Below are 24,538 nucleotides of genomic sequence, written 5' to 3'. Positions count from 1 at the left end.
CTGGTTAGCTTCAGGGTGGTATGCTGCTGGCATGAGGAGTAAGTGGAAGTCCCCTTCTCTCAGCACAGTGTATTAATTCCTCACCATGCCAAGGCTTTGCCCTCCTCTAAGAACACACACCACTGACCGGCTAGGCAGTTCCTAAAAACTGTAGTTTGTTACAAACAGTGTCCCCCTCAAACTCTCCTCTCTCTACCCTCAATGCCCAACCTAATAATGATAACGATTTAATGTTGATAAGGAATATAAACTGGTCCTAGGTCTGTGTCTAAAGGCATCTGCTATCAGGACAGCGGACCTGCAGACCAAGGCTAGATAAACTATCTGTGTGATAAACACTATATTCATCCCAAATGGAACCCTATTCCTTATATAGGGCACTACTTCAGACCAGGACCCATAGATCTCTGGTTAAACGTAGTGAACTAGGGAATAGGGTGCCATTTGGGAACGCAGACTCTGTATGACGGTCTGCCTGGAACCCTGCTGTCCATCTGCCTGGAACCCTGCTGTCTGGAACCTTGCTGGCTGGCTGTATGTCTGGAACCCTGTTGTCTGGCACCCTGCTGGCGGTCTGCCTGGAACCCTGCTGCCTGTCTGCCTGGAACCCTGCTGTCTTGAACCCTTCTGCTTGCCTGGAACCCTGCTGTCTGTCTGCCTGGAACCCTGTTGCCTGAACCCTGCTGCCTGTCTGCCTGGAACACTGCTGTCTGTCTGCCTGGAACAACCCTGCTGCCTGTCTGCCTGGAACACTGCTGCCTGTCTGCCTGGAACACTGCTGCCTGTCTGCCTGGAACACTGCTGCCTGTCTGCCTGGAACACTGCTGTCTTGAACCCTTCTTCTTGCTTGGAACCCTGCTGCCCATCTGTCTGGAACCCTGCTGCCCGTCTGTCTGGAACCCTGCTGCCCGTCTGTCTGGAACCCTGCTGCCCGTCTGTCTGGAACCCTGCTGCCCGTCTGTCTGGAACCCTGCTGCCCGTCTGTCTGGAACCCTGCTGCCGTCTGCCTGGAACCCTGCTGTCCGTCTGCCTGGAACCCTGCTGTCCGTCTGCCTGGAACCCTGCTGTCCGTCTGCCTGGAACCCTGCTGTCCGTCTGCCTGGAACCCTGCTGTCTGCCTGGAACCCTGCTGTCTGCCTGGAACCCTGCTGTCTGCCTGGAACCCTGCTGTCTGCCTGGAACCCTGCTGTCTGCCTGGAACCCTGCTGTCTGCCTGGAACCCTGCTGTCTGCCTGGAACCCTGCTGTCTGTTCCATTTATGCCTGATGTGTAGAGGTAGGAATGCACCACCGCCCTGTTCCCGGACTAAGACAACTATCACTAGACCTTGTACTTGAGCCTTATCACAGGCAGACCGGCCCAGATGGTAGACTGCCCTTGACACACACGCACAACCTATAATACACACACACACACACACACACACACACACACACACACACACACACACACACACACACACACACACACACACACCTATAATATACACACACACAAGACATATACAGTTGAGGTCGGTAGTTTACATACACCTTAGCCAAATACATTTTTTTTAACTCAGTTTTTCACAAGCCCTGACATTTAATCCTAGGAAAAATTCCCCATCATAGGGCAGTTAGGATCAGAACTATTTTAAGAATGTGAAATGTCAGAATAATAGTAGAGAGAATGATTTATTTCATCACATTCCCAGTGGGTCAGAAGTTTACATACACTCAATTAGTATTTGGTAGCACTGCCTTTAAAATGGTTTAACTTGGGTCAAACGTTTCGGGTAGCCTTCCATGAGCTTCCCACAATAAGTTGGGTGAATTTTGGCCCATTCCTCCTGACAGAGCTGCTGTAACTGAGTCAGGTTTGTAGGCCTCCTAGCTCTCACACGCTTTTTCAGTTCTGCCAACAAATTTTCTATGGGATTGAGGTTAGGGTTTTGTGATGGCCACTCCAATACCTTGACTTTGTTGTCTTTAAGCCATTTTGCAAACAATTTTGGAAGTATGCTTGGGGTAATTGTCCATTTGGAAGACCCATTTGCGACCAAGCTTTAACTTTGTGTTCGTGACTGATTTTTTGAGATGTTGATTCAATATAACTACATAAATTTCCTGCCTCATGATGCCATCTATTTTGTGAAGTGCACCAGTCCCTTCTGCAGCGAAACACCCCCACAACATGATGATACCACCCCTGTGCTTCACGGTCGGGATGGTGTTCTTCGGCTTGCAAGCCTCCCCATTTTCCTCCAAACATAACGATGGTCATTATGGCCAAACAGTTCTATTTTTGTTTCATCAGATCAGAGGACATTTCTCCAAAAGTATGATCTTCGTCCCCATGTGCAGTTGCAAACCTCAGTGGCTTCTTCCTTGCTGAGCGGCCCTTCAGGTTATGTCATTATAGGACTTGTTTTACTGTGGATATAGATACTTTTGTACCCGTTTCCTCCAGCATCTTCACAAGGTCCTTTGCTGTTGTTCTGGGATTGATTTGCACCTTTCGCACCAAAGAAAGTTAATCTCTAGGAGACAGAACGTGTCTCCTTCCTGAGCAGTATGACGTCTGCGTGGTCCCAGTGTTTATACTTGCGTACTATTGTTTGTACAGATGAACGTGGTACTTTCAGGCTTTGGAAATTGCTTTCAAGGATGAACCAGACTTGGTCTACAATTTTTTTTCTGAAGTCTTGGCTGATGTCTTTTGATTTTCCCATGATGTCAAGCAAAGAGGCACTGAGTTTGAAGGTAGGCCTTGAAATACATCCACAGGTACACCTCCAATTGACTCAAATTGTCAATTAGCCTATCAGAAGCTTCTAAAGTCATGACATAATTTGGGGGAATTTTCCAAGCTGTTTAAAGGCACAGTCAACTTAGTGTATGTAAACTTCTGACCCACTGGAATTGTGATACAGTGAATTATAAGTGAAATAATCTGTCTGTAAACAATTGTTGGAAGAATTACTTGTGCTGTGCACAAAGTAGATGTCCTTACCAACTTGCCAAAACTATAGTTTGTTAACAAGAAATGTGTGGAGTGGTTGAAGAACAAGTTTTAATGACTCCAACCTAAGTGTATGTAAACTTCTGACTTCAACTGTACAGACTCCCACAACACAGACACACACACTAAGGCCAACCTACCCCCCCTACCTCTGGCTTCCAGTAGGGAGACCTGAGGTCAACCTACCCCCCCCCCCCCCCGGCTTCCAGTAGGGAGACATGAGGTCAACCTACCCCCTCCCCCTACCTCTGGCTTCCAGTAGGGAGACCTGAGGTCAACCTACCCCCTCCCCCTACCTCTGGCTTCCAGTAGGGAGACATGAGGTCAACCTACCCCCTCCCCCCTACCTCTGGCTTCCAGTAGGGAGACCTGAGGTCAACCTACCCCCTCCCCCTACCTCTGGCTTCCAGTAGGGAGACCTGAGGTCAACCTACCCCCTCCCCCTTCCAGTAGGGAGACCTGAGGTCAACCTACCCCCCTACCTCTGGCTTCCAGTAGGGAGACATGAGGTCAACCTACCCCCCTCCCCCTACCTCTGGCTTCCAGTAGGGAGACCTGAGGTCAACCTACCCCCTCCCCCTACCTCTGGCTTCCAGTAGGGAGACCTGAGGTCAACCTACCCCCTCCCCCCTCTGGCTTCCAGTAGGGAGACCTGAGGTCAACCTACCCCCTACCTCTGGCTTCCAGTAGGGAGACATGAGGTCAACCTACCCCCCCCCCCTCTGGCTTCCAGTAGGGAGACCTGAGGTCAACCTACCCCCTCCCCCTACCTCTGGCTTCCAGTAGGGAGACCTGAGGTCAACCTACCCCCTCCCCCTACCTCTGGCTTCCAGTAGGGAGACCTGAGGTCAACCTACCCCCTCCCCCTACCTCTGGCTTCCAGTAGGGAGACCTGAGGTCAACCTACCCCCTCCCCCTACCTCTGGCTTCCAGTAGGGAGACCTGAGGTCAACCTACCCCCTCCCCCTACCTCTGGCTTCCAGTAGGGAGACCTGAGGTCAACCTACCCCCTCCCCCTACCTCTGGCTTCCAGTAGGGAGACCTGAGGTCAACCTACCCCCTCCCCCTACCTCTGGCTTCCAGTAGGGAGACCTGAGGTCAACCTACCCCCTCCCCCTACCTCTGGCTTCCAGTAGGGAGACATGAGGTCAACCTACCCCCCTCCCCCTACCTCTGGCTTCCAGTAGGGAGACATGAGGTCAACCTACCCCCTCCCCCTACCTCTGGCTTCCAGTAGGGAGACATGAGGTCAACCTACCCCCTCCCCCTACCTCTGGCTTCCAGTAGGGAGACATGAGGTCAACCTACCCCCTCCCCCTACCTCTGGCTTCCAGTAGGGAGACCTGAGGTCAACCTACCCCCCCTCCCCCTACCTCTGGCTTCCAGTAGGGAGACATGAGGTCAACCTACCCCCTCCCCCTACCTCTGGCTTCCAGTAGGGAGACCTGAGGTCAACCTACCCCCCTCCCCCTACCTCTGGCTTCCAGTAGGGAGACCTGAGGTCAACCTACCCCCTCCCCCCTCTGGCTTCCAGTAGGGAGACCTGAGGTCAACCTACCCCCCTCCCCCCTACCTCTGGCTTCCAGTAGGGAGACCTGAGGTCAACCTACCCCCCCCTCCCCCAGCTTCCAGTAGGGAGACCTGAGGTCAACCTACCCCCCTCCCCCTACCTCTGGCTTCCAGTAGGGAGACCTGAGGTCAACCTACCCCCTCCCCCTACCTCTGGCTTCCAGTAGGGAGACCTGAGGTCAACCTACCCCCTCCCCCTACCTCTGGCTTCCAGTAGGGAGACCTGAGGTCAACCTACCCCCTCCCCCTACCTCTGGCTTCCAGTAGGGAGACCTGAGGTCAACCTACCCCCTCCCCCTACCTCTGGCTTCCAGTAGGGAGACATGAGGTCAACCTACCCCCTCCCCCTACCTCTGGCTTCCAGTAGGGAGACCTGAGGTCAACCTACCCCCCTCCCCCTACCTCTGGCTTCCAGTAGGGAGACCTGAGGTCAACCTACCCCCTCCCCCTACCTCTGGCTTCCAGTAGGGAGACCTGAGGTCAACCTACCCCCTCCCCCTACCTCTGGCTTCCAGTAGGGAGACATGAGGTCAACCTACCCCCTCCCCCTACCTCTGGCTTCCAGTAGGGAGACCTGAGGTCAACCTACCCCCTCCCCCTACCTCTGGCTTCCAGTAGGGAGACCTGAGGTCAACCTACCCCCCCTCCCCCTACCTCTGCAACCTAAACCGTACTAAACTGGGTCGGATGTTTTCTTTCCACATCGTCCCATCCAGCAGGATTCCAGCCAATACAGTGGAGGGTAACCGGGCCAGCACAGTACAGCTGGGTTTGGTGAGAAGAACCGGGCCAGCACAGTACAGCTGGGTTTGGTGAGAAGTACCGGGCCAGCACAGTACAGCTGGGTTTGGTGAGAAGAACCGGGCCAGCACAGTACAGCTGGGTTTGGTGAGAAGAACCGGGCCAGCACAGTACAGCTGGGTTTGGTGAGAAGTACCGGGCCAGCACAGTACAGCTGGGTTTGGTGAGAAGTACCGGGCCAGCACAGTACAGCTGGGTTTGGTGAGAAGTACCGGGCCAGCACAGTACAGCTGGGTTTGGTGAGAAGACCTACAACGGTTTGGTGAGAAGAACCTCCCCCACCACAGCTGGGTTTGGTGAGAAGAACCGGGCCAGCACAGTACAGCTGGGTTTGGTGAGAAGAACCGGGCCAGCACAGTACAGCTGGGTTTGGTGAGAAGTACCGGGCCAGCACAGTACAGCTGGGTTTGGTGAGAAGAACCGGGCCAGCACAGTACAGCTGGGTTTGGTGAGAAGTACCAGGCCAGCACAGTACAGCTGGGTTTGTGAGGTCCATGGTCATTCCGAGCCCTAATGAGAAGACGGTTTAACAGATTTGTAGCCCGTTGGAGCTAGCTGTGTGTGTTTTTTTTATTTTATAAATCACACACACACACACACACACACACACACACACACACACACACACACACACACACACACACACACACACACACACACACACACACACACACACACACACACACACACACACACACACACACACACACACTCCTTGTGTAATTGATGAGCCAGTGTTCTTGGGTGTTCTTGGTATGGTCATAGTGTAATAAGATAGTGGTTGTCGTGCCAGAGGAGAGACTTCAAACCAACTCTGACATCTTGACAGCTCTGCTAACGTCTCTGAAATAGACCGTCACTAATACGTAGAATGTATGCACACATGACTGTAAGTCGCTTTGGATAAAAGCGTCTGCTAAATGGCATATATTTATTATTATTATTATATTATATTATATTACTAATCAGTGTTTTCCACAAGCACATAGGCTTGGCAGGCAAATAGAAAAAGTAGAGATGAAGTACATTATCTGGAAATAACACTGATCCATGTTTTGGTGTGTTTACAGTGTTAGTTTCATCAGCTGTTGTATAATATATAAAACACAGGAGGAACGACAAACATTTGACAGCATGGACCTTTAAAAGAATCCTGTAAGAGTCAGCTGACTTCCACAGGCTTCAAGCTTCCTTTTACGAGGCCCTTTCCTCAGTAATAGAGGTACGATTGAAGCAGGTGTTTAAACATGGGCCCTTTCCTCAGTAATACAGGTACGATTGAAGCAGGTGTTTAAACATGGTCCCTTTCCTCAGTAATACAGGTACGATTGAAGCAGGTGTTTAAACATGGTCCCTTTCCTCAGTAATACAGGTACGATTGAAGCAGGTGTTTAAACATGGGCCCTTTCCTCAGTAATAGAGGTACGATTGAAGCAGGTGTTTAAACATGGGCCCTTTCCTCAGTAATAGAGGTACGATTGAAGCAGGTGTTTAAACATGGGCCCTTTCCTCAGTAATAGAGGTACGATTGAAGCAGGTGTTTAAACATGGGCCCTTTCCTCAGTAATAGAGGTACGATTGAAGCAGGTGTTTAAACATGGGCCCTTTCCTCAGTAATAGAGGTACGATTGAAGCAGGTGTTTAAACATGGGCCCTTTCCTCAGTAATAGAGGTACGATTGAAGCAGGTGTTTAAACATGGGCCCTTTCCTCAGTAATACAGGTACGATTGAAGCAGGTGTTTAAACATGGGCCCTTTCCTCAGTAATACAGGTACGATTGAAGCAGGTGTTAAACATGGTCTTTTACGACACAACGCAGCAGTTGACGACTCCATTGTGGGACACTTTGATTTAAATCAACAGACCTATAAATCCATACCTTTGTCGATACCATATCAGTACATTTCAAATGTGTTTTTCTTTGATCATATTTTGGACCAGAGTGAGGCTCTCGCTCCACTAGTCTGCCTACTGCAGCGAGAAGGATTCACCTTCTTCATCAAAATGCTTTCATCATTGATCTGCAGATGAAAAAAAATCAACCCCCAAAAAACGACTACCGGTATGCAAATGAGGGAGCCGAATGAACAGCTCTCTTACCGATGCGATTCGGTCGGCTACTGACGTGTCACTCTATTCAACGTCCCCTGTCTGGGATGTTCTGATGGACTGTATGTCAAAAAATACAACATGGAGATCTTTAATTTAATTGTCCGGATGCAATACCATGGACATGTAACTACGTGGTGTGATTTATGAACGGCAAGGCTATACGACATGGACTTTTATTCAGTCAGTTTGACACCTTTTATGAACTAGTCAAGGTTGTTGTTCATTAATCAAAAGCACAGAGAACAGCCTATGGGGGCCACCACTCCGTGGCTGCATATGCAACACGCCACGGTACTAACTAACCCCCCCCACTACATGTTGTCGTTCATTAATGTATTGGGGTCATGCAGGGCCTACAGGTTGACATGCTGTCTCTCTATAGAGTGAGGAGGAGGAGTCTACCATAGTGAGGAGGAGGAGTCTACCGTAGTGAGGAGGAGGAGTCTACCGTAGCGAGGAGGAGGAGTCTACCGTGGTGAAGAGGAGGAGTCTACCGTAGTGAGGAGGAGGAGTCTACCGTGGTGAGGAGGAGGAGGAGGAGTCTACCGTGGTGAGGAGGAGGAGGAGTCTACCGTGGTGAGGAGGAGGAGGAGTCTACCGTAGTGAGGAGGAGGAGTCTACCGTAGTGAGGAGGAGGAGTCTACCGTAGTGAGGAGGAGGAGTCTACCGTAGTGAGGAGGAGGAGTCTACCGTGGTGAGGAGGAGGAGGAGTCTACCGTGGTGAGGAGGAGGAGGAGTCTACCGTGGTGAGGAGGAGGAGGAGTCTACCGTGGTGAGGAGGAGGAGGAGTCTACCGTGGTGAGGAGGAGGAGGAGTCTACCGTGGTGAGGAGGAGGAGTCTACCGTAGTGAGGAGGAGGAGGAGTCTACCGTAGTGAGGAGGAGGAGTCTACCGTAGTGAGGAGGAAGAGTCTAATGTGGTGAGGAGGAGGAGGAGTCTACCGTGGTGAGGAGGAGCAGGAGTCTACCGTGGTGAGGAGGAGCAGGAGTCTACCGTGGTGAGGAGGAATCTACCGTAGTGAGGAGGAGGAGTCTACCGTAGTGAGGAGGAGGAGTCTACCGTGGTGAGGAGGAGCAGGAGTCTACCGTGGTGAGGAGGAGCAGGAGTCTACCGTGGTGAGGAGGAGCAGGAGTCTACCGTGGTGAGGAGGAGGAGTCTACCGTAGTGAGGAGGAGGAGTCTACCGTAGTGAGGAGGAGGAGTCTACCGTAGTGAGGAGGAGGAGTCTACCGTAGTGAGGAGGAGGAGTCTACCGTAGTGAGGAGGAGGAGTCTACCGTAGTGAGGAGGAGGAGTCTAATGTGGTGAGGAGGAGGAGGAGTCTACCGTGGTGAGGAGGAGGAGGAGTCTACCGTGGTGAGGAGGAGGAGGAGTCTACCGTGGTGAGGAGGAGGAGGAGTCTACCGTGGTGAGGAAGGAGAGTTACCGTGGTGAGGAGGAGGAGGAGTCTACCGTGGTGAGGAGGAGGAGGAGTCTACCGTAGTGAGGAGGAGGAGGAGTCAATGAGGAGGAGGAGTCTACCGTAGTGAGGAGGAGGAGTCTACCGTAGTTTACCGTAGTGAGGAGGAGGAGTCAGTGGTGAGGAGGAGGAGGAGTCTACCGTGGTGAATATGCAACAGGAGGAGGAGTCTACCGTGGTGAGGAGGAGGAGGAGTCTACCGTGGTGAGGAGGAGGAGGAGTCTGACTGGTGAGGAGGAGGAGGAGTCTAGTGGTGAGGTCTCCGTGGTGAGGAGGAGGAGGAGTCTACCGTAGTGAGGAGGAGGAGGAGTCTACCGTAGTGAGGAGGAGGAGTCTACCAAGTGAGGAGGACCTGTGGTGAGGAGGAGGAGGAGTCTACCGTGGTGAGGAGGAGCAGGAGTCTACCGTGGTGAGGAGGAGCAGGAGTTCCGTGGTGAGGAGGAGCAGGAGTCTACCGTGGTGAGGAGGAGCAGGAGTCTACCGTGGTGAGGAGGAGCAGGAGTCTACCGTGGTGAGGAGGAGCAGGAGTCTACCGTGGTGAGGAGGAGCAGGAGTCTACCGTGGTGAGGAGGAATCTACCGTAGTGAGGAGGAGGAGTCTACCGTAGTGAGGAGGAGGAGTCTACCGTGGTGAGGAGGAGCAGGAGTCTACCGTGGTGAGGAGGAGCAGGAGTCTACCGTGGTGAGGAGGAGGAGTCTACTGTAGTGAGGAGGAGGAGTCTACCGTAGTGAGGAGGAGGAGTCTACTGTAGTGAGGAGGAGGAGTCTACCGTAGTGAGGAGGAGTCTACTGTAGTGAGGAGGAGGAGTCTACCGTAGTGAGGAGGAGGAGTCTACTGTAGTGAGGAGGAGGAGTCTACCCTGTATGGAAGAGACTTCCCCATTCAGTTTCTGTATTCAGGTTCAATCAAACATCGTTTTAATCTTAGTTTTACAATTGACAGTTTACTGGGACTATAGAGGAGGTCTATCGTAGACTTCAAGACTGACTATGAAGATGTGAACTCTAGTCAGGTCTCTAGACTAGACCAACTCTTTCAGTTGATGACACCAGTATGATTTGGTCACACCAATAATGACCTTGTGTCTCATAACGTGCCTGCATTCCATCCAGAACCAGGCTAATAAATGACTAGCCATCTTTTCATTCCTTTACAGGGCTTTGACATTCAGGTACATGAACAGTCACTAAAGGTGTAGGGCCCTATAAAATCAGTCACTAAAGGTGTAGGGCCCTATAAAATCTGTCACTAAAGGAGTAGGGCCCTATAAAATCTGTCACTAAAGGAGTGGGACCCTATAAAATCTGTTACTAAAGGAGTAGGGCCCTATAAAAACAGTCACTAAAGGAGTAGGGCCCTATAAAATCTGTCACTAAATGTGTAGGGCCCTATAAAATCTGTCACTAAAGGAGTAGGACCCTATAAAATCTGTTACTAAAGAAGTAGGGCCCTATAAAAACAGTCACTAAAGGAGTAGGGCCCTATAAAATCTGTCACTAAAGGTGTAGGGCCCTATAAAATCAGTCACTAAAGGTGTAGGGCCCTATAAAATCAGTCACTAAAGGTGTAGGGCCCTATAAAATCAGTCACTAAAGGTGTAGGGCCCTATAAAATCAGTCACTAAAGGTGTAGGGCCCTATAAAATCAGTCACTAAAGGTGTAGGGCCCTATAAAATCAGTCACTAAAGGTGTAGGGCCCTATAAAATCAGTCACTAAAGGTGTAGGGCCCTATAAAATCAGTCACTAAAGGTGTAGGGCCCTATAAAATCAGTCACTAAAGGTGTAGGGCCCTATAAAATCAGTCACTAAAGGAGTAGGGCCCTATAAAATCTGTTACTAAAGGAGTAGGGCCCTATAAAATCTGTTACTAAAGGAGTAGGGCCCTATAAAATCAGTCACTAAAGGAGTAGGGCCCTATATAATCAGTCACTAAAGGAGTAGGGTCCTATAAAATCTGTTACTAAAGGAGTAGGGCCCTATAAAATCTGTTACTAAAGGAGTAGGGCCCTATAAAATATGTTACTAAAGGAGTAGGGCCCTATTTCTAGTTTCAGCTTTTTACAAAAACATTTTTTTTTATAGAACATCCATCTTTTCTAGTTTTTCAAAGTCCACAACCATGCTTAAACCACATCAGGAGACTACATCTGGGAACAAAAAAATAATAATAATTGGACGGTGTACTTGCTCTGACCCTCTCTGGTGCCATTTTTTAAATAATATAAGATTGTATATTACCCACACAAAGTACAATTCAGTTTCAAAACTAGGTCCTACAAACACATGCGTAGTACTGTTAGAAAGGTAAGAACTGTGGGGTTCTGATAAAGGTTGCAGAAACAATGTGACTAAACTTAAGGTATTTCTATTTTCTATTGTTTTTTTATACATTTGCACAAATATTTGTATTTTATTTGTTTGACTTTGTTATTCCAGGGGAGTGTGGAGATTAATGAGAAGTGTTTTATTGTTTAATCCAGTTTAGAATAAGGATGTAACATAACAAGATACGGAAAAAGTAAAAAAAAAAAAATTTGAATAATTTCCGAAAGCACTGGGAAAGCAACAAAACATTTTAAAATTGGTGTTGCACTGTCAAGTCATGGGGTTGCAAATGCAAGTGTTTTGGACACAGTTTTGAGCCCTGATAGAACAGGTTCAAGGAAAGAGAGAGCGAGAGACCAACACCGTGCAACTGGACAGAATATAGACCTTTAATCGCTGATCATCACCCAGCTTTACAGCTAGCCAAGTGGCAGGGCTGCTGTTTGTTGTTGTTGGTTGGGTTTTTAAATTCAGGAGTGGGCCTTTAAAGGGAAAAGGGAGATGCCTGGCACGTACTGAGAACCACAAAACGATTCAGATCTATACTGCTTTTACCTCAGCGCTTCAAACTATATCCGTGTCCCAACAGGCACCCTATTCCCTATTGAGTGCACTACTTTTGACAAGGCCCCATAGTGCTCTGGTCAAACGTAGTGCACTACATAGGGTGCCATGTAGGACTGAACCCATGACTGAGGAAGAGTTTACGCTCCTAGGCCCCAACATAGCCTAACAAGTTTCTCTGTCAGCTGCTCACAAGTCACAATGTCTACAGGGCCCTGGAGTTTCTCTGTCAGCTGCTCACAAGTCACAATGTCTACAGGGCCCTGGAGTTTCTCTGTCAGCTGCTCACAAGTCACAATGTCTACAGGGCCCTGGAGTTTCTCCCTCCTGACCATGTGAGACCTGCAGGAAACACTCCAGACCCGACTCATGACTGTGCTCTGTGCCTACAGAAAACCTACAAGCCTTTCATGTTGGGACGAGTCCTACCTTAGGCTAAAGGCACTTGATAGTGTACAGATCAATACATTCATTGTTAACTACGTGATCACGCTTAGTGCACGGTGTTTTGTCGCCTGTGAGCCCCGTGCACCATGCTTCTTTAAAACACAAAGTTCCTAGAAGCAGTCAGAAGTGTACAGGGGAAGCCCCACAGTTAAAGGGATAGTACGACTTCCAGTCATTGTGCTAACACTAGTTAGCAATGGCTCCAGAAACTACCTTCAACTTCCATGAGTATCCATGACTTAATCCCCCTTTCTACTTACCCAGAGTCAGATTAAAACTGCAAAAATCCCTTTAATATTATAACTGCTGCATAATGCAAGAATACGCCTGGATGTGACTGGGGTGGTTCTGCCGTCTGACTGGGGTGGTTCTGCTGTCTCGTCTGACTGGGGTGGTTCTGCAGTCTGGTCTGACTGGGGTGGTTCTGCCGTCTGGTCTGACTGGGGTGGTTCTGCAGTCTGGTCTGACTGGGGTGGTTCTGCCGTCCGGTCTGACTGGGGTGGTTCTGCCGTCCGGTCAGACTGGGGTGGTTCTGCCGTCTGGTCTGACTGGGTGGTTCTGCCGTCTGGTCTGACTGGGTGGTTCTGCCGTCTGGTCTGACTGGGTGGTTCTGCCGTCTGACTGGGGTGGTTCTGCCGTCTGGTCTGACTGGGTGGTTCTGCCGTCTGGTCTGACTGGGTGGTTCTGCCGTCTGACTGGGGTGGTTCTGCCGTCTGGTCTGACTGGGTGGTTCTGCCGTCTGGTCTGACTGGGGTGGTTCTGCAGTCTGGTCTGACTGGGGTGGTTCTGCCGTCTGGTCTGACTGGGGTGGTTCTGCCGTCTGGTCTGACTGGGGTGGTTCTGCAGTCTCGTCTGACTGGGGTGGTTCTGCAGTCTGGTCTGACTGGGGTGGTTCTGCTGTCTGACTGGGGTGGTTCTGCCGTCTGGTCTGACTGGGGTGGTTCTGCCGTCTGGTCTGACTGGGGTGGTTCTGCAGTCTGGTCTGACTGGGGTGGTTCTGCTGTCTGACTGGGGTGGTTCTGCCGTCTGGTCTGACTGGGGTGGTTCTGCCGTCTGGTCTGACTGGGGTGGTTCTGCAGTCTCGTCTGACTGGGGTGGTTCTGCAGTCTGGTCTGACTGGGGTGGTTCTGCTGTCTGACTGGGGTGGTTCTGCCGTCTGGTCTGACTGGGGTGGTTCTGCCGTCTGACTGGGGTGGTTCTGCCGTCCGGTCAGACTGGGGTGGTTCTGCCGTCTGGTCTGACTGGGTGGTTCTGCCGTCTGGTCTGACTGGGTGGTTCTGCCGTCTGGTCTGACTGGGTGGTTCTGCCGTCTGACTGGGGTGGTTCTGCCGTCTGGTCTGACTGGGTGGTTCTGCCGTCTGGTCTGACTGGGTGGTTCTGCCGTCTGACTGGGGTGGTTCTGCCGTCTGGTCTGACTGGGGTGGTTCTGCAGTCTGGTCTGACTGGGGTGGTTCTGCAGTCTGGTCTGACTGGGGTGGTTCTGCCGTCTGGTCTGACTGGGGTGGTTCTGCCGTCTGGTCTGACTGGGGTGGTTCTGCAGTCTCGTCTGACTGGGGTGGTTCTGCAGTCTGGTCTGACTGGGGTGGTTCTGCTGTCTGACTGGGGTGGTTCTGCCGTCTGGTCTGACTGGGGTGGTTCTGCCGTCTGGTCTGACTGGGGTGGTTCTGCAGTCTGGTCTGACTGGGGTGGTTCTGCAGTCTGGTCTGACTGGGGTGGTTCTGCTGTCTGACTGGGGTGGTTCTGCCGTCTGGTCTGACTGGGGTGGTTCTGCCGTCTGACTGGGGTGGTTCTGCCGTCTGGTCTGACTGGGGTGGTTCTGCCGTCTGGTCTGACTGGGGTGGTTCTGCCGTCTGGTCTGACTGGGGTGGTTCTGCCGTCTGGTCTGACTGGGGTGGTTCTGCCGTCTGGTCTGACTGGGGTGGTTCTGCCGTCTGGTCTGACTGGGGTGGTTCTGCCGTCTGGTCTGACTGGGGTGGTTCTGCCGTCTGGTCTGACTGGGGTGGTTCTGCCGTCTGGTCTGACTGGGGTGGTTCTGCCGTCTGGTCTGACTGGGGTGGTTCTGCCGTCTGGTCAGACTGGGGTGGTTCTGCCGTCTGGTCTGACTGGGTGGTTCTGCCGTCTGGTCTGACTGGGTGGTTCTGCCGTCTGGTCTGACTGGGTGGTTCTGCCGTCTGGTCTGACTGGGTGGTTCTGCCGTCTGGTCTGACTGGGTGGTTCTGCCGTCTGGTCTGACTGGGTGGTTCTGCCGTCTGGTCTGACTGGGTGGTTCTGCCGTCTGGTCTGACTGGGTGGTTCTGCCGTCTGGTCTGACTGGGTGGTTCTGCCGTCTGGTCTGACTGGGTGGTTCTGCCGTCTGGTCTGACTGGGTGGTTCTGCCGTCCGGTCTGACTGGGTGGTTCTGCCGTCCGGTCTGACTGGGTGGTTCTGCCGTCCGGTCTGACTGGGGTGGTTCTGCCGTCCGGTCTGACTGGGGTGGTTCTGCCGTCCGGTCTGACTGGGGTGGTTCTGCAGTCTGGTCTGACTGGGGTGGTTCTGCCGTCTGGTCTGACTGGGTGGTTCTGCCGTCCGGTCTGACTGGGTGGTTCTGCCGTCCGGTCTGACTGGGGTGGTTCTGCCGTCTGGTCTGACTGGGGTGGTTCTGCCGTCTGACTGGGGTGGTTCTGCTGTCTGACTGGGGTGGTTCTGCTGTCTGACTGGGGTGGTTCTGCTGTCTAACTGGGTGGTTCTGCTGTCTGACTGGGGTGGTTCTGCCGTCTGGTCTGACTGGGTGGTTCTGCCGTCCGGTCTGACTGGGTGGTTCTGCCGTCCGGTCTGACTGGGGTGGTTCTGCCGTCTGGTCTGACTGGGGTGGTTCTGCAGTCTGGTCTGACTGGGGTGGTTCTGCAGTCTGACTGGGTGGTTCTGCTGTCTGACTGGGGTGGTTCTGCCGTCTGACTGGGGTGGTTCTGCTGTCTGACTGGGGTGGTTCTGCTGTCTGACTGGGGTGGTTCTGCTGTCTAACTGGGTGGTTCTGCTGTCTGACTGGGGTGGTTCTGCCGTCTGGTCTGACTGGGGTGGTTCTGCCGTCTGGTCTGACTGGGGTGGTTCTGCCGTCTGGTCTGACTGGGTGGTTCTGCTGTCTGACTGGGGTGGTTCTGCTGTCTGACTGGGGTGGTTCTGCCGTCTGACTGGGGTGGTTCTGCCTTCTGGTCTGACTGGGGTGGTTCTGCTGTCTGACTGGGGTGGTTCTGCTGTCTGACTGGGTGGTTCTGCTGTCTGACTGGGTGGTTCTGCTGTCTGACTGGGTGGTTCTGCTGTCTGACTGGGGTGGTTCTGCCGTCTGACTGGGTGGTTCTGCCGTCTGGTCTGACTGGGGTGGTTCTGCCGTCTGGTCTGACTGGGGTGGTTCTGCTGTCTGACTGGGGTGGTTCTGCTGTCTGACTGGGTGGTTCTGCCGTCTGGTCTGACTGGGGTGGTTCTGCCATCTGGTCTGACTGGGTGGTTCTCTGTCTGGTCTGACTGGGTGGTTCTCTGTCTGGTCTGACTGGGTGGTTCTCTGTCTGGTCTGACTGGGTGGTTCTCTGTCTGGTCTGACTGGGTGGTTCTCTGTCTGGTCTGACTGGGTGGTTCTCTGTCTGGTCTGACTGGGTGGTTCTCTGTCTGGTCTGACTGGGTGGTTCTCTGTCTGGTCTGACTGGGTGGTTCTCTGTCTGGTCTGACTGGGTGGTTCTCTGTCTGGTCTGACTGGGTGGTTCTCTGTCTGGTCTGACTGGGTGGTTCTGCCATCTGGTCTGACTGGGTGGTTCTGCCATCTGGTCTGACTGGGTGGTTCTCTGTCTGGTCTGATGACCTGGGTCTTCTTCACTAGTCACCAAGCATAAGACAACAGACTGAATCAGGGAAGGACAGAACTACCTGAAGTTTTCCAATTAAACACTTCATTTTTCGTTCAGTTGCAAAGCGTTTAGCTACGGTGCGCACTAATGAACAAGACCCAGGCCTGGGTAGGAGGATCTAGAGAGGCAGGCAGGGAGAGTTGTGCCTGGGACATGGTGCACTTCAGGTCCTCTGAACGATCACAAAGAAGATGTATAAAGTAGCACACTGTGTCCCACAGGAGGGTTGGTGGCACCTTAATCAGGGAGGACAGGCTCGTGGTAATGACTGGAGCAGAACAGGTGGAATGGTATCAAATACACCAGAACACATGGTTTCCATGGTTTCCATATGGTTGATGCCATTCGCAGTGCCAGGTCAGGCCTCCCTACGCACGGCCCAGTGCCAGGTCAGGCCTCCCTACGCACGGCCCAGTGCCAGGTCAGGCCTCCCTACGCACGGCCCAGTGCCAGGTCAGGCCTCCCTACGCACGGCCCAGTGCCAGGTCAGGCCTCCCTACGCACGGCCCAGTGCCAGGTCAGGCCTCCCTACGCACGGCCCAGTGCCAGGTCAGGCCTCCCTACGCACGGCCCAGTGCCAGGTCAGGCCTCCCTACGCACGGCCCAGTGCCAGGTCAGGCCTCCCTACGCACGGCCCAGTGCCAGGTCAGGCCTCCCTACGCACGGCCCAGTGCCAGGTCAGGCCTCCCTACGCACGGCCCAGTGCCAGGTCAGGCCTCCCTACGCACGGCCCAGTGCCAGGTCAGGCCTCCCTACGCACGGCCCAGTGCCAGGTCAGGCCTCCCTACGCACGGCCCAGTGCCAGGTCAGGCCTCCCTACGCACGGCCCAGTGCCAGGTCAGGCCTCCCTACGCACGGCCCAGTGCCAGGTCAGGCCTCCCTACGCACGGCCCAGTGCCAGGTCAGGCCTCCCTACGCACGGCCCAGTGCCAGGTCAGGCCTCCCTACGCACGGCCCAGTGCCAGGTCAGGCCTCCCTACGCACGGCCCAGTGCCAGGTCAGGCCTCCCTACGCACGGCCCAGTGCCAGGTCAGGCCTCCCTACGCACGGCCCAGTGCCAGGTCAGGCCTCCCTACGCACGGCCCAGTACCAGGTCAGGCCTCCCTGCGCACGGCCCAGTACCAGGTCAGGCCTCCCTGCGCACGGCCCAGTACCAGGTCAGGCCTCCCTGCGTACGGCCCAGTACCAGGTCAGGCCTCCCTGCGTACGGCCCAGTACCAGGTCAGGCCTCCCTGCGTACGGCCCAGTACCAGGTCAGGCCTCCCTGCGTACGGCCCAGTACCAGGTCAGGCCTCCCTGCGTACGGCCCAGTACCAGGTCAGGCCTCCCTGCGTACGGCCCAGTACCAGGTCAGGCCTCCCTACGTACGGCCCAGTACCAGGTCAGGCCTCCCTACGTACGGCCCAGTACCAGGTCAGGCCTCCCTACGTACGGCCCAGTACCAGGTCAGGCCTCCCTACGTGGCCCAGTACCAGGTCAGGCCTCCCTACGTGCGGCCCAGTACCAGGTCAGGCCTCCCTACGTGCGGCCCAGTACCAGGTCAGGCCTCCCTACGTGGGCCCAGTACCAGGTCAGGCCTCCATACGTACTGCCCAGTAGTAGATGGTTGCCTGTTAACATTGTGCCCAGGATCTAGGTATGTCTATTCCATGTCCAGAGATTTGGCTGCTTGGTGCCCAGTGAAGCAGCCGCGGTGTTTGGGTCGCTGGTCATCCCACGATATACTATCACTGTATATTTACACTGTATATCCACGATATACTATCACTGTATATTTATACTGTATATCCACGATATACTATCACTGTATATTTATACTGTATATCCACGATATACTATCACTGTATATTTATACTGTATACCCACGATATACTATCACTGTATATTTATACTGTATATCCACTGGTCATCCCACGATATACTATCACTGTATATTTATACTGTATATCCACTGGTCATCCCACGATATACTATCACTGTATATTTATACTGTATATCCACTGGTCATCCCACGATAATCAACTCCTCTGGAGTTGATGTTTTAACTGTGACTGCCTCGACACGCGCTGCCTCCACACGCGCTGCCTCCACACGCGCTGCCTCCACACGCGCTGCCTCCACACGCGCTGCCTCCACACCTGCTGTGGTTGGACAGGCCTTACATACTGCCTCTACACCTGCTGTGGTTGGACAGGCCTACATACTGCCTCTACACCTGCTGTGGTTGGACAGGCCTACATACTGCCTCTACACCTGCTGTGGTTGGACAGGCCTACATACTGCCTCTACACCTGCTGTGGTTGGACAGGCCTACATACTGCCTCTACACCTGCTGTGGTTGGACAGGCCTACATACTGCCTCTACACCTGCTGTGGTTGGACAGGCCTACATACTGCCTCTACACCTGCTGTGGTTGGACAGGCCTACATACTGCCTCTACACCTGCTGTGGTTGGACAGGCCTACATACTGCCTCTACACCTGCTGTGGTTGGACAGGCCTACATACTGCCGCTACACCTGCTGTGGTTGGACAGGCCTACATACTGCCTCTACACCTGCTGTGGTTGGACATGTCTACATACTGCCTCTACACCTGCTGTGGTTGGACAGGCCTACATACTGCCTCTACACCTGCCGTTTTGGTTGGACAGGCCTACATACTGCCTCTACACCTGCCGTTTTGGTTGGACAGGCCTACATACTGCTGTGGTTGGACATGTCTACATGCTGCCTCGATACCTGCTGTGGTTCGTGTAGCAGGACAGGCCTACATACTGCCTCTATACCTGCTGTGGTTGGACAGGCCTACATGCTGCCTCGATACCTGCTGTGGTTGGACATGTCTACATGCTGCCTCGATACCTGCTGTGGTTCGTGTAGCAGGACAGGCCTACATACTGCCTCTATACCTGCTGTGGTTGGACAGGCCTACATGCTGCCTCGATACCTGCTGTGGTTGGACAGGCCTACATGCTGCCTCGATACCTGCTGTGGTTGGACAGGCCTACATACTGCCTCTATACCTGCTGTGGTTGGACAGGCCTAGATGCTGCCTCTATACCTGCTGTGGTTGGACAGGCCTAGATGCTGCCTCTATACCTGCTGTGGTTGGACAGGCCTACATGCTGCCTCGATACCTGCTGTGGTTGGACAGGCCTACATGCTGCCTCTATACCTGCTGTGGTTGGACAGGCCTACATACTGCCTCTATACCTGCTGTGGTTGGACAGGCCTACATACTGCCTCTACACCTGCTGTGGTTGGACAGGCCTACATACTGCCTCTACACCTGCTGTGGTTGGACAGGCCTACATACTGCCTCTATACCTGCTGTGGTTGGACAGGCCTACATACTGTTGTGGTTGTACAGGCCTCCATACTACTGTGGTTGGACAGCCCAACATACTGTACTATATCCTAGATAAAAGATGACATTGTGACGTGATTTCGATCCCATTAAATGACATGTCTGTAGCAACATTGTGAGTTGGATGTACTCCATGCCCAGATCAAGCTGTGTGTGGGCAGAAAAGTCCTGCTAGATTTCAATCAGTACCACATTAGATGACATGTCACCATTTGTTGATTTTATGACCCAACAGAGCGATGACGTGGCTTTTACCATCCTGGACGTGTAGTAAACAACGTGACTGTCAGAGTGAATGCTTTCTACACTACAGCCCCAACAGCCACGTCCACATGCATTAACGTGACTGTCAGAGTGAATGCTTTCTACACTACAGCCCCAACAGCCACGTCCACATGCATTAACGTGACTGTCAGAGTGAATGCTTTCTACACTACAGCCCCAACAGCCACGTCCTCATGCATTAACGTGACTGTCAGAGTGAATGCTTTCTACACTACAGCCCCAACAGCCACGTCCTCATGCATTAACGTGACTGTCAGAGTGAATGCTTTCTACACTACAGCCCCAACAGCCACGTCCTCATGCATTAACGTGACTGTCAGAGTGAATGCTTTCTACACTACAGACCCAACAGCCACGTCCTCATGCATTAACGTGACTGTCAGAGTGAATGCTTTCTACACTACAGCCCCAACAGCCACGTCCTCATGCATTAACGTGACTGTCAGAGTGAATGCTTTCTACACTACAGACCCAACAGCCACGTCCTCATGCATTAACGTGACTGTCAGAGTGAATGCTTTCTACACTACAGCCCCAACAGCCACGTCCACATGCATTAACGTGACTGTCAGAGTGAATGCTTTCTACACTACAGCCCCAACAGCCACGTCCACATGCATTAATGTGACTGTCAGAGTGAATGCTTTCTACACTACAGCCCCAACAGCCACGTCCACATGCATTAACGTGACTGTCAGAGTGAATGCTTTCTACACTACAGCCCCAACAGCCACGTCCACATGCATTAACGTGACTGTCAGAGTGAATGCTTTCTACACTACAGCCCCAACAGCCACGTCCACATGCATTAACGTGACTGTCAGAGTGAATGCTTTCTACACTACAGCCCCAACAGCCACGTCCACATGCATTAACGTGACTGTCAGAGTGAATGCTTTCTACACTACAGCCCCAACAGCCACGTCCACATGCATTAACGTGACTGTCAGAGTGAATGCTTTCTACACTACAGCCCCAACAGCCACGTCCACATGCATTAACGTGACTGTCAGAGTGAATGCTTTCTACACTACAGCCCCAACAGCCACGTCCTCATGCATTAACGTGACTGTCAGAGTGAATGCTTTCTACACTACAGCCCCAACAGCCACGTCCTCATGCATTAATGTGAATGTCAGAGTGAATGCTTTCTACACTACAGCCCCAACAGCCACGTCCTCATGCATTAACGTGACTGTCAGAGTGAATGCTTTCTACACTACAGCCCCAACAGCCACGTCCTCATGCATTAACGTGACTGTCAGAGTGAATGCTTTCTACACTACAGCCCCAACAGCCACGTCCTCATGCATTAATGTGAATGAACACGACGGTCCAATGACGACGACAGGGAATATTCAATCAAACCACGGTAATGTTCACTGTATCTTCATTTACACAACTACAGTACTGCCAAGCACTGTGCACGTGCACACACACACACACACACACACACACACACACACACACACACACACACACAGACACACACACACACACACACACACACACACACACACACACACACACACACCACACACACACACACCACATAGATCCACACACCCACATAGATCCACACACCCACATAGATCCACACACACACACACACACACACAGATCCACACACACACACCCACATAGATCCACACACACACACAGTCCACCTGTTCATTTTTAAAGAGTTCAAATACCAATCTGCTATTTTATTTAAAAACATTATACTTTTAAAATACTGTAGGCCCAATATGTGTCAGTATGCAACTGTAAAAAAAATTCTGTACTGCTTGTTAGATTGAATTTCAACTACTCCCACACACAGAGTTGGCTGGAAGTGAAATAACCACAAGCTGTAAACAAATGGCATCTATTGATGAGAGAAAATAGCTGGGGAAACTGTGACATGGTCGGAGATGTCCTCCTCACTGCCTGCCTGGCTAGGCCTTATGGTCTATATAGTGTTATGGAAGACTGAACAATACTCTCTGTATGTCCTCCTCACTGCCTGCCTGGCTAGGCCTTATGGTCTATATAGTGTTATGGAAGACTGAACAATACTCTCTATATGTCCTCCTCACTGCCTGCCTGGCTAGGCCTTATGGTCTATATAGTGTTATGGAAGACTGAACAATACTCTCTGTATGACCCCTGTGTGGAGGGAGGGGGCGTGGTCACGACCTGCTCTGTGTGGAGGGAGGGGGCGTGGGTCACAGAGGTCATACATTTGGACTGACGCCTAATCCACTTCTCCTTCTCCGACAAGTAAAGACAGACAAGGTTTGATGGTCCATATTAATGCCATACAGACGAGGAGGTTGATGCTGCACAGCACAAGGTTTGATGGTCCATATTAATGCCATACAGCACAAGGTTTGATGGTCCATATTAATGCCATACAGCACAAGGTTTGATGGTCCATATTAATGCCGTACAGCACAAGGTTTGATGGTCCATATTAATGCCATACAGCACAAGGTTTGATGGTCCATATTAATGCCATACAGCACAAGGTTTGATGGTCCATATTAATGCCGTACAGCACAAGGTTTGATGGTCCATATTAATGCCATACAGCACAAGGTTTGATGGTCCATATTAATGCCGTACAGCACAAGGTTTGATGGTCCATATTAATGCCGTACAGCACAAGGTTTGATGGTCCATATTAATGCCATACAGCACAAGGTTTGATGGTCCATATTAATGCCATACAGCACAAGGTTTGATGGTCCATATTAATGCCATACAGCACAAGGTTTGATGGTCCATATTAATGCCGTACAGCACAAGGTTTGATGGTCCATATTAATGCCATACAGCACAAGGTTTGATGGTCCATATTAATGCCATACAGCACAAGGTTTGATGGTCCATATTAATGCCGTACAGCACAAGGTTTGATGGTCCATATTAATGCCATACAGCACAAGGTTTGATGGTCCATATTAATGCCATACAGCACAAGGTTTGATGGTCCATATTAATGCCATACAGCACAAGGTTTGATGGTCCATATTAATGCCATACAGCACAAGGTTTGATGGTCCATATTAATGCCATACAGCACAAGGTTTGATGGTCCATATTAATGCCATACAGCACAAGGTTTGATGGTCCATATTAATGCCATACAGCACAAGGTTTGATGGTCCATATTAATGCCATACAGCACAAGGTTTGATGGTCCATATTAATGCCATACAGCACAAGGTTTGATGGTCAATATGCCATACAGCACAAGGTGTCACCAAATCATAAATACATTGGATGGTACTGTAGAAGGAAGTATGGGACATTCAGACATAACACATAAGGAGAAACTGTGTGTGTGTGTGTGTGTGTGTGTGTGTGTGTGTGTGTGTGTGTGTGTGTGTGTGTGTGTGTGTGTGTGTGTGTGTGTGGCTCTTCTCCAAGACGAGTGGCCTGTGTGTGTGAGTCTGTGTGTGTGTGTGGCTCTTCTCCAAGAAGAGTGGCCTGTGTGTGTGTCTCACCTTGATAGTGCTGGGTTTGATCAGAAGTCCTGGGGCAGGAGTGGCATTGGTCTGCTGGGAATCGTCCGATTCCTTTCCACTTTGATAGACCACCCTATCGGAGATATGAATGCTTGAAGCACAGCCCATGCTTCAACCCCACTTCAGACAATCCCTCTCGCTCAAGTGCTTTACCAATACCTGGACGACTGTCATTCGGTATCCCTCCACTGATATCTTCTGGGGGGGTCTTTTTTCCCTCTTGATAAATCGTAATGCTAAACGCTCTCTCTAGTTTCCCTAACACTAAGCATGAATAATAGATGTTCCTCCCCCCCACCCACCCACCCCCTTAACCAGGAAACAGATTTCCTCTCTGCTTTTTTTTATTTTTTACATGAAGCAATTTAGAGAGATTTTCTACACGCGTCGTTTTATTATTGCTAACACGAATCCCGTTATTATAGAACGCCGCTGTTCTGTGGTTCTATTCCAGGGCCGATTTATCCTTCATGACTCCGCTTCCCCGCCTCGGATTCGTACATCACTTGCTCTCTCTCTCGCTCTCTGAATGTATGTATTTTTTTTAAACTTTACTCTTTTCAAGTAAACGTCAGTCTTCTGGTTGAATTCAAGCAAAAGTTTTATCCATGTTCGTCCAATAAGCGTTGTGCTGAAACCGTCCTCCCCACCCAGAACCATCCAATTCCATTGGACCACTGTTTTTCTTTGACTATCTGGTTAGCCACTTCATTTCAAGACATTGGCCACAATCCGGTTCTCACGACAGTTTGTTCCAGCCTCATATACCCCATCATCAACAGGCTACAATATTCACACTGCATGGTGCTCCCCTCGACTGTCGCTCCAATCTCAAGACTCCCCCTTGCAACAAAATGCAATTTAGTCCGACAAAACATGCCATTTATCTGCCAAAAAATACCAATTAGGCGAAACAGAAATATTTTGGTGGAATCTTCATTCAGACATCCACTGTCAGCTTGATGACGACCCGACAGAGATAGAAAACTGGGTAAAAATGAGTTGCAATTTTTTCCTCTTTCTGAAAAAAATATGAAGAGTGCTGTCAAATTATCTGTTGAAGAGGTACCTCCTCTGGATCAGACCAATCGCATAAAAACAGACCGCTGCGCGTCCCCAAGTTTCGGTTTTCAGTAAGGAAGATGGGTGATTGTTCTTTATAAACGCAAGATACAGAAATTCGCTACATAATGGTGAATTATTTAAGTATTTTTCTCTGC

The 24,538-nt window shown here is 51.5% G+C and overlaps 1 protein-coding gene across 1 annotated transcript in view; it reads right to left on the bottom strand.

Annotated features, from left to right (window-relative positions):
• Positions 1-23,518, bottom strand: part of LOC124035393 (high affinity cAMP-specific and IBMX-insensitive 3',5'-cyclic phosphodiesterase 8A-like) — a 95,177-nt gene extending 71,659 nt beyond the window's left edge. The window contains exon 1 of the mRNA XM_046348847.1: positions 23,298-23,518. Within this exon, the coding sequence (XP_046204803.1) occupies positions 23,298-23,426 (129 nt within the window). The 5' untranslated portion in view covers positions 23,427-23,518. The remainder of the gene's footprint in view (positions 1-23,297) is intronic.
• Between the last annotated feature and the right edge of the window lie 1,020 nt (positions 23,519-24,538).

The sequence above is a fragment of the Oncorhynchus gorbuscha genome, linkage group LG05, assembly GCF_021184085.1.
Source record: "Oncorhynchus gorbuscha isolate QuinsamMale2020 ecotype Even-year linkage group LG05, OgorEven_v1.0, whole genome shotgun sequence".
Taxonomy (NCBI): domain Eukaryota; kingdom Metazoa; phylum Chordata; class Actinopteri; order Salmoniformes; family Salmonidae; genus Oncorhynchus; species Oncorhynchus gorbuscha.
Note: the sequence above shows the minus strand (reverse complement) of the source record. Positions and strands in the feature narration are given on the sequence as shown.